The sequence below is a fragment of the Lampris incognitus genome, chromosome 1, assembly GCF_029633865.1.
Source record: "Lampris incognitus isolate fLamInc1 chromosome 1, fLamInc1.hap2, whole genome shotgun sequence".
NCBI classification, from domain to species: Eukaryota; Metazoa; Chordata; class Actinopteri; order Lampriformes; family Lampridae; genus Lampris; species Lampris incognitus.
The window spans coordinates 19,748,162-19,761,877 of record NC_079211.1 but is presented as its reverse complement, the minus strand read 5'-3'; the positions used below and the strand labels follow the sequence as shown (position 1 = coordinate 19,761,877).

At 40.5% G+C, this 13,716-nt stretch overlaps 1 protein-coding gene across 2 annotated transcripts; it reads right to left on the bottom strand.

Moving 5' to 3' along the window:
* On the bottom strand, positions 1-10,514 carry LOC130108520 (cationic amino acid transporter 2-like). 2 transcript variants are annotated; one of them, XM_056275489.1, is made up of 12 exons: positions 10,479-10,514; positions 9,550-9,923; positions 4,976-5,131; positions 4,684-4,849; positions 4,418-4,554; positions 2,262-2,484; positions 1,989-2,125; positions 1,793-1,895; positions 1,554-1,687; positions 1,227-1,393; positions 999-1,107; positions 1-846 (listed from the first exon to the last, which is right to left on the bottom strand). In XM_056275489.1, the coding sequence occupies exons 2-12, from the start codon at positions 9,917-9,919 to the stop codon at positions 716-718; spliced, it is 1,833 nt and encodes a 610-aa protein (XP_056131464.1). In that variant the 5' UTR covers positions 9,920-9,923; positions 10,479-10,514; the 3' UTR covers positions 1-715. The 2 variants fall into 2 exon arrangements, with proteins under 2 accessions (XP_056131464.1, XP_056131472.1); XM_056275497.1 differs by having other exon boundaries at positions 9,550-9,920; positions 10,479-10,493.
* Positions 10,515-13,716: the final 3,202 nt, after the last annotated feature.

Genomic DNA, 13,716 nt, shown 5'->3' with positions numbered 1-13,716 from the left:
TTGTTTCTTTTTAATTAATGGAAATTTTTACAACTAACCATCCATTTAACAAGATATTTTCAGTATGTACACTTTGAAATGATAAAACAATAATTTAAAAAAAATCTCAAACTGAAAACTAGAAAAAATAGGTTGATACCTCAAAAGACAATTCACATTTTCATTTCATGTACAGATTTTTTTCTTACCTATTTTCACTAAATTTATACATTTTATTAATGCGTGTACATTTTTTGCATTGTTATGAAAAAATGTAAACTTCTTATCAGAGTGTAATAAAATGATAATTATCAATAGAAAAGTGCTCAAGCCCCTTTTTTACACAACATGCTTTTGTTTAGTTTTGAAAAACATCGTCATTCCGCGTTTTACACTTTGCATCTGAAACCTGTTACACAGTATAATGCTGAGTAAAACTCTAGTGTTGCCATTTCTAGAGAAAGGACAAGTGTACTGTGTGTATATATATATATATATATATATATATATATATATATACACACACACACACACACACACACACACACACACAATCACAAACTGTATTACAGCTTTAAAGTATATTGTGCAGTATGTAGCAGCTATGCTTCCACACTGGCACATTGACAGGAATGGAAACACATTGGCACGTAGGTGGAGTATTACCAGTAGGTACGCACTTACGGAAGGGACTCCCTTTAACATCTGAACCGATTTCTCTCCTCTCCACTCCAGCTCAGAATTTCTCTTGTTTGATGACGTGTTTGTCCATTTTGTCACTGATGGTTTCAATCTTCATCTCGGTGGATACGAGGCGCTGCTTTTGAACACTGAAATGGATGCCGTAGCCAAAATAGATGAGGAACCCTGCAAACAGAGGGGAGGGGCAAGTTGTATATTTCAGCTGATAATAGAAAGAATCATCCCTTTGAACTTCAAGAAATATTTTGTTTTTTTGTTTTTTGTCCCCAGCCATGACTGCAAATGCAAATGCATACACTGTCACTTAATTGCCTTACCTACTGCCATCCAGACTGCGTATCGTATCCATGTGTCTCCTCCCAGCTGAACCATCAGGTAAACATTAATAAACACACTCACGATAGGTAGTACAGGAAGAAGGGGCACCTGTGATCGGAGAAAAGGCAGTTATAATTTTTTTTTTTTTTTGGTTGACACAGAGCAAATAATATACTGCTTTTGAGCCTTGGATGCTTATAAATAAATGCATTTACAATTTTGCTCACCATGAAAGATGCCCGGCTGGGGTTCTGTGGGTGCCTCCATATAAAGAAAATTATGGCCAAAACAAGAATGGCTAGGATGGAGACGCATACCAGACTCCATGCTTTTTTCTGGGACAGAGCATCCATAGCTTGGGCCAGGATGACGCAGAGGCCAATCACACATGCAACTGGGGAGAGAAGAGGACAAAAGAAGACTCATCAGGGCTGCCTGAATGAGAGATCAATGTAAGGAAAGAAAAATGGGGAAACGGCTGATGGCCAAGAGAGGAGAGATGTTACTAGACAAATTAAACATTATGCAAGCTTTGGTTCTTCTGCTTTACTTACTAGCAGATACGGTCAAAATTGTGACTGTTCTCGAGGTGCCTGCGGTTGGAGATGATGGGGGCTTTAGACAGCCAAACTTGGTGTTTGACTCCATGAATTCCGGCTTTGTGTCTTCAGGTTCACCTTCTCGGTACCTTAATGACAAAGGTAACAAAGAAACCGAGTCACTCGTTTTTTTTTATGCTTGGTCAATGCTTAGATGTAAAATGCTGATGAAGTGGGCATGAATAGAAGCATACCTTAGTATCAGAATGCATATAGCCACAAGTGTGTAGGCGAACAGAGTTCCAATTGACATCATGTCCACCAGGGCTTTCAGGTCAAACAGCAGAGTCATGATGGCTTAATATAACGAAAGATAATACAGCGTTATTTTGAGGGCGTATATTGTTTTGAACAGCTGGTCATAAACAGGATCTGACAAGACAGCCCTACCTGCGACAACTCCAGAGGACAATGTGGCTACAACAGGACTCCCCCTGGCGCTTACTCTGCTCAGGGGTTTGAAAAGCAGACCATCCCGTGCCATGGCAAACAGCACACGGGGCATAGGGAACATTGAACCTAGGAGGCTTGGGAGACAAACAAAAGCAAAAATATATAGCACCAGTGAGACAGGCTTTTATTTTTTGCAGTGGCAAAAATGGACAGATAGATTGAAAGACAGATAATAAAGCTAGCATGCCCTGAACAGTCTGGGCACCTTACCTGGTAGAAAGGGCACAAAGTGATCCCACAGCCACAACATATTTGGCGGGACCCCAACCGATGTATTGAAAAGCCACTGGCAGGGGGCTTTGGACACTGAGCATGTAGTAGGGCATCATCAGGGTGAGAGCGGCAGACACGGCGAAGTAGGCCAGAAAACAAATGAGCAGCGATGCCACAATACCAATAGGAATCGACTTCTGGGGGTTCTTTACTTCTTCTCCTATGAAGCAGAACATGCAAAGGTCAGTATTACAAAAAAAAAAAAGGCATGGCATAGAGTAGACGTGTAAAGGGTGCGGGACAACAAGGTCGCCAAAAGATAAAGTTTAACTTGGACACAAGCAGCACTTTCTTTGTTCAACTGGTTGAAGTGCAGCGAAAGGTAAATGAAGCAGATGTCACATCAGGCTTCATTAGTCTACTACTACTACTACGTTTGACTGCTCCCGTTAGGGGTCACTATCATCAGGCTTCATTAATAATTAATTTTATTTATTTATTTGTTTAGTTTTACTACTTTATTAATCCCCATGGGGAAATTCTCTCTCTGCATTTAACCCATCCTAGCTGTGTAGCTAGGAGCAGTGGTCAGCCACCGTGCAGCGCCTGGGGACCAACTCCAGTTCGTCTTGCCTTGCCTCGGGCAGGGGCACAGACAGGAATATTAACCCTAACATGCATGTCTTTTTTGATGGTGGGGGAAACCGGAGCACCCGGAGAAAACCCACTGCAGACACGGGGAGAACATGCAAACTCCACACAGAGGACAACCTGGGATAACCCCCAAGGTTGGACAACCCTGGGGTTCGAACCCAGGACCTTCTTGCTTTGAGGCGACAGTGCTAACCACTGCGCCACCGTGCCGCCTTTTTTTTCTTTTATTGATAGAATATTAAGGAAAAGTGATTGAGACCCGCACTTTGAATTTGGTATTGTCTCCTTTAGGGGCTGTTTTGTTGACCTTGAATCATGCCGTTCTATACATTTCCGAACATCTCTTTTATTGCAAGGATAAATAACTCTATATGTCATCAGCATTCACACAACAGTTTAGGGCTGTGCGATATGACGATATACGTATATCTTGTGCTGATAGAAATCATCTGTCGTTTCATATTAAGCTCTTATCATTTATTTCGTTGTGTCGCAAATCACACTCTTTATTTTTCGTTATTTGGACGACCCTTTCTGCTCTTTGCACAGCACGGATGCAGGCAGGAAATTTGCATGAAGGCAATACAAGCAAACATGGAGGACAGTGAACGTAACGCAGAACGGGGTAATTCTGAACAGAAAGACTCCAACCAGCCAGGACAAAACGAGGAGCTTGTACTTAAAAGAGGGGCTACTGCTATCATATGGATGTGGTTTGGGTATGAAAAGTCTGACACGGACCAGAAAACCGTACTTTGCAAAATATGCTGCACGCCGGTCCCCACAACAGACTCAAACACCACTAGCCTCTTTTACCACTTACGCAAGAACCATGTCAAACAGTACAGAGAGCCTACAGATGAGAGCAGCAAAAGCACAGTCGAGTGCTCAAAATAAACCCCAGACTCAGACGTTGCGAGAGGCTTTTGCCCGCGGCACACCATATGTCAAAGAATCACAAAGATGGAAGGAGATAACGACTGCCGTTGCAACTTACATCTGCAAAGACATGGCCCCAATTTATTTTATATTTTGTTACATGCTTAACTGAAAATTCACACAAAAGTTCTAAATAAAAGGAGAAAAATAATCAAATATGAGTAAGTACCTTTTATTTGTCAAGTATATAATTCAGAATGTAATAAGAAATAGGCCTTTCCATGTGGTCATTTTATATAATCTATTTATTCACTGAATTTACAGAAAATGTGCTATATCATGATAGGTATTGTTATCATGATATGAATAACCTATATCGTGATATGAGATTTTGGTCATATCGCACGGCCCTAGTATCTGTAATTTTGATGTTTCCATGCTTTCATTCAACTTTTGTAGAGCATTACTGCACTGAACTCTGTAGAATCAAAATCTGCAGCTACAGAACAAATATGCCTGCGGTATATCAAAATGGATAAGGCTTAGGGTTAATGCTTTCAAAATTGCTAAAATGTATTTGAGCTAATGACTACTGCATGAGCACCATCTCCCCCTAGTACCTGTTGTTGCAATGCAATCAAATCCAACAAAGGCGTAGAAACAGGTTGCAGCTCCAGCCAAAGTCCCATCAAAGCCATAGGGGAAGAATCCACCTTCGCCATATTCACTCGTAAGATTGGCTATGGAGGTTAGGTTACTGCAAGGGGAAAAGCATTATCAGGTTATTCAAGATAACCACATCATCTAAGGCAGTGTCATGGCAGACCGGGAGGAACGCTGACACACACCCAAAAAGCCATTGAATTATATTGTGTTTTGGCATTACTTGAGCTCTGCTGTCGCATTCAGCACAGCCTCTGCGCTGATTTGCCAGTTGGCGATGTCTCCCTTGATGAAGCCAGAAATGACAACAAAAACCAGCACTAGGATGTTGACTGCTGTGAAGATCTTGTTGACTGTTGTGGACTCCTTCACCCCAAAGGCCAGCAGGCCTTCATGGAAAGCAGACAGAAGTGAGGACATTTAACTACGTCTCACTGCGTTTGTCACCACAGCGTTTGTCACCACAGCGTCACCGAATTGTTCTGTCGACCAAGCTGTCGATAAAGCAATATTACCTGCCAGTAGCAAAATGAGAATGGCAGCAAAGAAGTCTGGGTAGGGTGCAAGGCCAGGTAGGTTCATGGCGACATGTTTTTCAAAGAATGCAGCCATAACGCCACCTATGAGGTCATCAAAGGTACCACTCCATGCCCGCGCTACGCTGGATGTCCCTGGGGAGATAATGAGAGAAGGATGCAATAAATTAGTTAACCATTATATACGTGTGTGTGTGTGTATATATATATATATATATATATACATACATACACACACACACACACACACACACACATACATACATATATACACACAAACACACACACACACATATATATATATATATATATATATATATATATATATATATACAGTGCTACTTGAAAGTTTGTGAACCCTCCAGACATGGTCACTGTTTTTGTAAAAAACATTAAAATCAGCTTATTACACATACATCCAAATCCCAATTTGTAAAGCACACCTTCCAAATAATGGACACACACACAAAAAGAGATATATTTTCATTATTTAATTCAACAAAGGTGGTTTATTTCACAAAAACTGAAAATTTAACATGTGCAAAAGAATGTGAACCCTTGTATTAGTAGCTTGTGGCTCCTCCTTTTGCAGCCATTACTTCAACCAAACGTCTTCTGTAACCACTAACCAGTCTCTCGCATCTGCTTATGGGGATTTTTGCCCACTCCTCCTTGTAGAACTCAGCCAGTTGAGAGAGGTTGGAGGGACATCTGGTATGTACCAACTTCTTCAGGTCTCACCACAACATTTCAATTGGATTAAGATCCAAACTTTGACTGGGCCAATCCAGAGTACGAATCATCTTTCTCTGAAGCCATTCCTTTGTAGTTTTGCTGGAATGCTTTGGGTAATTATCTTGTTGCATAATCCATTTTCGTCCCAGCTTCAACTCCCTGACTGATGGCAGGAGATTCTGGTCAAGAATTTGTTGATATGCCGGAGAATTCATGGTTCCTTGGATAATATGGAGTCGTCCAGGTCCAGAAGCAGAAAAGCAGCCCCAGACCTTCACATTTCCACCACCATGCTTCACTGTTGGGAGGAGGTTCTTTTCTTCATATGCAGTGTTGGCTTTTCTCCAAACATGTTGGTTTTGATTGTGACCAAATAATTCTATTTTGGACTCGTCTGTCCAGAGAATGGACTTACAGAAGGTCTCTGGTTTGTCCAAGTGCTCTCTGGCAAAGTTGAAATGGGCAGCTTTGTTCTTTTTTGAGAGCAGAGGCTTCCTTCTAGCAACCCTCCCATGAATGTCATGGCTATTCAATTTCCGTCTGATTGTAGACGCATGCACATTTGTCCCAGATGCTACCAGAGAGGTCTGCAACTCTCTAGAGGTGATGTGTGGGTTGGCCTTTACCTGATTTATTATTTTTCTGGTGCTTCTGGGTGATAGTTTTGATGAGTGTCCACTTCTAGGCAGAGTTGCTGTCATGTTGAAGGCCCTCCATTTGTAAATTATTTGTCTTACAGTGGATGGATGGAGCTGGAATCTTTTGGAGATGGTCTTATAGCCCTCCCCAGACTGATGGGCTATCACTACCCTCTTCTTCATGTCCTCAGATATCTCCTTTGCTCTCGGCATTGTTGATTTGTATGGGACCACAGTGGTTTGGTTGGTTTCCTCTCTCTTTTAATTAGTGCAGGCCAAACCCTTTCCCAAGGATGTCTCATTTCATTGGTCTGCTTAAATGATTGATTAAGCACCCAAACGTGTTTCACCCGAGTCAGTTACCTGCTTGACTTAACCGATGCAGCTGGGGGTTCACTTACTTTTGCACATACACTAATTCCATGTTTCATGTAGTTTTTGGGCTACTTAAACAAGTCCCACTAAACAAGTACATGCAACTGATAAACATATATCTGACATTTCATACATAAAAACTGGTGATGATAGAATAAGAAAATCATGGTAAAACAACAGAAAAATCTAAACTGCTCAAGGGGTTCACATACTTTCAAGCAGCACTGTATATATATATATATATATATATATATATATATATAGTGGGGGGGTTTTCTGGAAACCGTCAGTGGTGTTGATAAAAGTGCTCAACAATTGAAGAGCGGAATATCAATATAGATGTGGGAGAAAAAAAAATATAACGGGGTTTTTTTTTTCAGAAAATACAGATGCAGGGAAAAAGATTTTTTCCTGCATCTGTATTGAGATATACACTACCGTTCAAAAGTTTGGGATCACATTGAAATGTCCATATTTTTGAAGGAAAAGCACTGTACTTTTCAATGAAGATAACTTTAAACTAGTCTTAACTTTAAAGAAATACACTCTATACATTGCTAATGTGGTAAATGACTATTCTAGCTGCAAATGTCTGGTTTTTGGTGCAATATCTACATAGGTGTATAGAGGCCCATTTCAAGCAACTATCACTCCAGTGTTCTAATGGTACAATGTGTTTGCTCATTGGCTCAGAAGGCTAATTGATGATTAGAAAACCCTTGTGCAATCATGTTCACACATCTGAAAACAGTTTAGCTCGTTACAGAAGCTACAAAACTGACCTTCCTTTGAGCAGATTGAGTTTCTGGAGCATCACATTTGTGGGGTCAATTAAACGCTCAAAATGGCCAGAAAAAGAGAACTTTCATCTGAAACTCGACAGTCTATTCTTGTTCTTAGAAATGAAGGCTATTCCATGCGAGAAATTGCTAAGAAATTGAAGATTTCCTACACCGGTGTGTACTACTCCCTTCAGAGGACAGCACAAACAGGCTCTAACCAGAGTAGAAAAAGAAGTGGGAGGCCGCGTTGCACAACTGAGCAAGAAGAGAAGTACATTAGAGTCTCTAGTTTGAGAAACAGACGCCTCACAGGTCCCCAACTGGCATCTTCATTAAATAGTACCCGCAAAACACCAGTGTCAACATCTACAGTGAAGAGGCGGCTGCGGGATTCTGGGCTTCAGGGCAGAGTGGCAAAGAAAAAGCCATATCTGAGACTGACCAATAAAAGATTAAGATGGGCAAAAGAACACAGACATTGGACAGAGGAAGACTGGAAAAAAGTGTTGTGGACGGATGAATCCAAGTTTGAGGTGTTTGGATCACAAAGAAGAACGTTTGTGAGACGCAGAACAAATGAAAAGATGCTGGAAGAATGCCTGACGCCATCTGTTAAGCATGGTGGAGGTAATGTGATGGTCTGGGGTTGCTTTGGTGCTGGTAAGGTGGGAGATTTGTACAGGGTAAAAGGGATTCTGAATAAGGAAGGCTATCACTCCATTTTGCAACGCCATGCCATACCCAGTGGACAGCGCTTGATTGGAGCCAATTTCATCCTACAACAGGACAATGACCCTAAACACACCTCCAAATTGTGCAAGAACTATTTAGAGCAGAAGCAGGCAGCTGGTATTCTATCGGTAATGGAGTGGCCAGCGCAGTCACCAGATCTGAACCCCATTGAGCTGTTGTGGGAGCAGCTTGACCGTATGGTACGCAAGAAGTGCCCATCCAACCAATCCAACTTGTGGGAGCTGCTTCTGGAAGCGTGGGGTGCAATTTCTCCAGATTACCTCAACAAATTAACAGCTAGAATGCCAAAGGTCTGCAATGCTGTAATTGCTGCAAATGGAGGATTCTTTGACGAAAGCAAAGTTTGATGTAAAAAAAAATCTTATTTCAAATACAAATCATTATTTCTAACCTTGTCAATGTCTTGACTCTATTTTCTATTCATTTCACAACATATGGTGGTGAATAAGTGTGACTTTTCATGGAAAACACAAAATTGTTTCGGTGATCCCAAACTTTTGAACGGTAGTGTATATATATTATCTTAACTGCTTATCCTGCTCCCTCTCTCTCTCTCTCTCTCTCTCTCTCTCTCTCTCTCTGTATACATATATATATATATATATATATAATTTTTTTTCCTGTCCCTGCGTCCTTCACAACTTATGTAAGTTTGAACCCTTTTAGGGCTCATAATAACACGAAAGTTATGAACATAATGAGTTGTGCAACAGCAATACATGGATTTATGGTTAAAGGTAGTGCAAACCACCAAACCTTTCCCACTCAGAGCATGTTTCAACATGAAACTGCTTTTTACAGCAGGTCAAAGGCCACGGGATGTATTAGAAAATCTTGCTGATGGGTAAACCTTTGCAAACCTTAGCAATTTCAGATGGCAAAACATTTTACGTAAAACAGCCAAAACGGCCGCCATGCATCACCCAGGTGGGTGCTACACATTGGTGGTGGTTGAAGTGAGTTACCCCCTTCAATGTGAAACGCTTTTGGGTGTCTAGAAAAGCACTATATAAATGTAATGATTATTATTATTATTTACTATGAAATCAGTTTTGTTTAACCCAAGATCACGTTTTGACATAGTTTTTACTATTTTGTTACATAACATTGAAAAGGTATTCAAATACTCATTGGATACTTTCCAACTTTTATGTCAACATAATATTTGTTCTCCAAAACAGATAATTAATTGTTAACCACCGAATAGCTCACACCGTATTTAATCATCAAACCACAGCATTGAAAAAAATCACTGACCCATCATACTTGCCTATCACGTAGGATAGCAGCAAATTCCATCCAGTAATGAATGCCAGTATCTCTCCAACGGTCACATAGCTGTACAGGTATGCTGAGCCTGTTTTGGGAACCCGGGCCCCAAATTCTGCATAGCACAATCCAGCAAATATCGAAGCCAGCGCCGCAATAAAAAAGGAGATGATGATGCTTGGTCCAGCAGAGGCTCTTGCTACCTCACCAGAGAGGACATAGACCCCAGCTCCCAGGGTGCTGCCCACGCCGAGGGCCACCAGGTCCAAGGTGGTGAGACATCGGTTAAATGTTGACTCCTCGCCTTCTGGCTCCAGGGGCTTCCTCCGAGACAGGCTCCACAAAAAGGTCCTCAGCACACCGCACGGCATGCTGCTATGGTTCAAGTCGAGAATATGGATGGAGAGGGATTAGAGAATTAAGCAGGTAGAGACAGGTGGGTGTAAAGCGTGTCTGAGAAACCGAGGTAGTGGAAGTATGTGGGAGGGGGAGAGAGAGGGGAGAGGAAGGGGTAAAGAGGACGGATCATCAGGGAACATAGAATGAAAGTTTTCCTATGTATGACATATAGTAATGATTAAAAAGCTATCACTGAGTAAATTCTCTGTCAAAGTTAGCAGTGATTTGGCAAAAGCAAAACTCCTGAACAGTTTTTTCTTTGTCAGCGATTGATCGAGTGAAAAAAAAAAGATAATTGTGAAAGGAGACCAGTAATAGAAATTGGAAAAAGAAAATTATCTGCCTTTTCAGTTTTGGGTGGACATGGTGGAATCTAAACAAATCTGCACAATAACATTTTATGGATAACCATATCAGTCTTGTTTTTACTTCTGCATCTAATAACTTACTGATAACCTTGACAATTTTCTTGAAACACCACCAATATTTCTACACGATTGGGAAAAAAACAAAAACAAAAAGTTTTCTTACCCTTACTGAATTATTTTCTGCCACAGACGTCTGCTTGGCAGAAACAAAAGATAGGATTTGATATCTCCCTATACGGAATTATTCTTTTATATCTGCCGTTCTTTATCATCCCTCTGATATGAAGGTGCTGATGTCTGTGGTTTTCACTGTTCCAGGCAACCAAGCACCAACGCCCTTCAATGTGTAATTGCCCTAAAAACACCTACCATAAGGTGCTAATCATTTAGAATTCCAAGTCAAGTCTCAAAAGTAGTTTCCAAATGTCGGTCATTCACAGATACAAACAAATGTCCTACTATTTCATCAACTGCAGATGCTGTGATCTCCTCAGGAAACCCCTTGCATTATCATGGACCTCAGGTGGGTACATTTAGAGATTTGGTCTTTTCTCTCTTCTTAATGCAGGTTGCCGTGTGTTCAGAAGTGAATATATGACCCCAAAGTGGTAGAGAGACCTCACGTACACCCCTGACCCCAAAGCCAGACAGTATAGAGTAAACCTGATTGTGGTCTTGATATGATATGATTTGATATGATATGATATGATGTGGAAGTAGAATTTCAGAGAAGGGAACACAGTGTTGATCTAAATTATTTTGGTTGTTTTATGTAGAGTTATTCTTGTCTCAGATATAGACTCCACGGTTCAGCAATGTTTCACCACAGGTTAATGCTGCTGCACTGTTAAACCACAATCTATGTGGGATAAGACCAGACTGACAAAGCGGAGAAAAATGTCTGTTAATTTTTTTTATTAAAAAAAAAAGGAAGAAGAAAATATTATCAGGACAACTTACTTCTATGTATTATCAGCACAATCTGGGCAGTGGCTATGATAATCCTTTTATGATTATGCTTTTTTTAGATAAACCAATGGGAACATATTGTGACTTTGGCGTTGTCCTTCAGGGAAAGGAGTATAAGTCAACAATGTATTGGGAGAAAAGCTGCTGACTAGAAAATCTGAAATGACTGGAAAAAAACAAAATTTCTTTGGCTGCTTAGTGTCAAACAAACAATGCTCACTGATCACAATAGCATTGGAGCATACACATAGGGTGTAAATAAGAGCTAAATCTGAAAGCAATGGTTCCTGTTTTAAAATGGTAATTGCTTGCAAGACATTGTACAAAGTCTGTTTTACATGCATGCACTGCATGTAAGTAACCCTGTGAGCCACACCATGACCTTTTTATTAGGGGTTATCCTCATCAGTTCCTCCTTGAATTCTCTTTGCCCTGTCTTCATCTCTCTCAGCGGGTGTGAGCTGGTCAGTTTAATGGACCACTAAATTCAGAAATCAGGGCTGGACAAAGCAGCTTTTATGGCTTACACATGTAGCGAACTGCACACTTACTCTTGGTGAGTTAGCTTTCCCCTTCTCATTACCCATCAAGGGATTTCAGCTCACGTAATCCCTCCTGGCATCTGCGTCATTTTGCTAAGCAAGCAGAGAGACAGAGTACCTTTGGCCAGTTTAATGGCTCGGACCCTGTTTCTATCTACAGAGTCAGTGGTTGATTTCTTTTTCTGCAGAGAATTAATATTGCAAATCTTTAACCATACAACAGCCTCTGTGCACATGAGGAGTAAATGTATGACCTTGCAAAATAAAAGGGGGACCCGAATCACATTGAAGCTCAGTTAATGTCTACACGCTATCAGCTGGCTGTTCACTATGCCTATGCCTATGCTTTATCAAAATGATAACAGTATGATGAAAGAGTATCTACTATAAAACTCCATTTATGATCTATACTCACTTAATCCAACTCAGGGTCAGGGGAACCTATCCCAGCAGGCATTGGGACATCTTGGACAGATTGCCATTCCATCACAGGGCTCAACCACACCTGTGAGCAATTTGGAGACTCCGATTCACCTAACATGCATGTCTTTGGAACCCGGCATGAAACCAGATGCAAACACAAGGAGAACATGCAAACTGCACACAGATGGGCTGGAACCGAACCTAGGACCCTTTCGTAAGCCACCGTCCATCCCGGCGCCATCATAAAATTTTAATCACAAAACAATGCAAACAAAAGAGAAGGATTGGAAGGCGCATTGTGTCTTTGTCATGACATTCTGTAGATACGTCATGTAAATTCTTTACCTTTTCTGCAATCCCAGAGGGAGTTGTGGAGGATGACTTTGTGTTGTCGAGAGGAGGCAAAGTGGCAAAAAATATCCGCTCTGTTTACTCTGATGATGGAAACATGATTTTTTACGGCGATATATATACAAGGCTGGCCTGTGTGACCCTCCCACTCAATGGAATTAGTTACAAAGTAGTCTTTCTCACTCCGGACCAGTTTGGATCATAATGTGGTCTTTATTGCATGCTGGACACAGGGTGGAAATTGTGTACAACAAATCCTCTGATGAATGTCAAAAATGTTTTTGTGCTACACTTTATCTTCATCTTTTTTGTTGTTTTAAAATTTTTTATTTTTATTTTACTTAACCTGAAAAGTTCATGATTAACAGGTTTATGTTTGATTGTTATGGTTAGGATGGGGATTGATTCTTCCCAAACACAGTCAGTGCATTGACACCCAGGGTGATGAAAAGTTTAAGGAATTTAAGGAAATTTAAAGAGTTTTATGTGTCATACATGATCTTATGTACCTATTTTGTGTACCAGCAAATCACACACTGTTCGGGGGGAAATAGCTCTGAATTAAAGAAAGTCACACTACTTTAATTTGATCAGCAAATCTGAAAATAATGTAACATCTAACAATAAAGAGTAAAGAACAGTAATCAGAAGTTTTTGGAAAAGCAAATCACTGCTTTTTGGATTACTTGGATATTTGTGTACTTACATGGTAAAAACACTGAGATCATAGATACATACACCATTCTATTCATATCATGATAATTGCCTTTTTTGTTTGTTTCTGTAACAGCTGTAAAGGTGGCAATAACACAATTCAATTTAAAGTTAGTAAACTGGAATAGGTTGCCTAACTTCTTCTAAGTCTTCGAGTTTTAGTGGCAGAGTAGACAAAATGAACTGGAAAAAGTAGAATTTTTTTTATAGATATTTTATTACATTTCTCGTTACAGTTACTAGACGGAAATCAGTAATCTGTGATGCATTACATTTTCAAAGTAATTTTCCGCATCTGGCCAGTGTTATGACCCATTTTGCTGTAGTACAATTCCAGTGCAGAAGAGGTCAGTATTACCAATTCCAGCAGCATCGGCCGGTCCCTCCCTGCTATGTATGTAT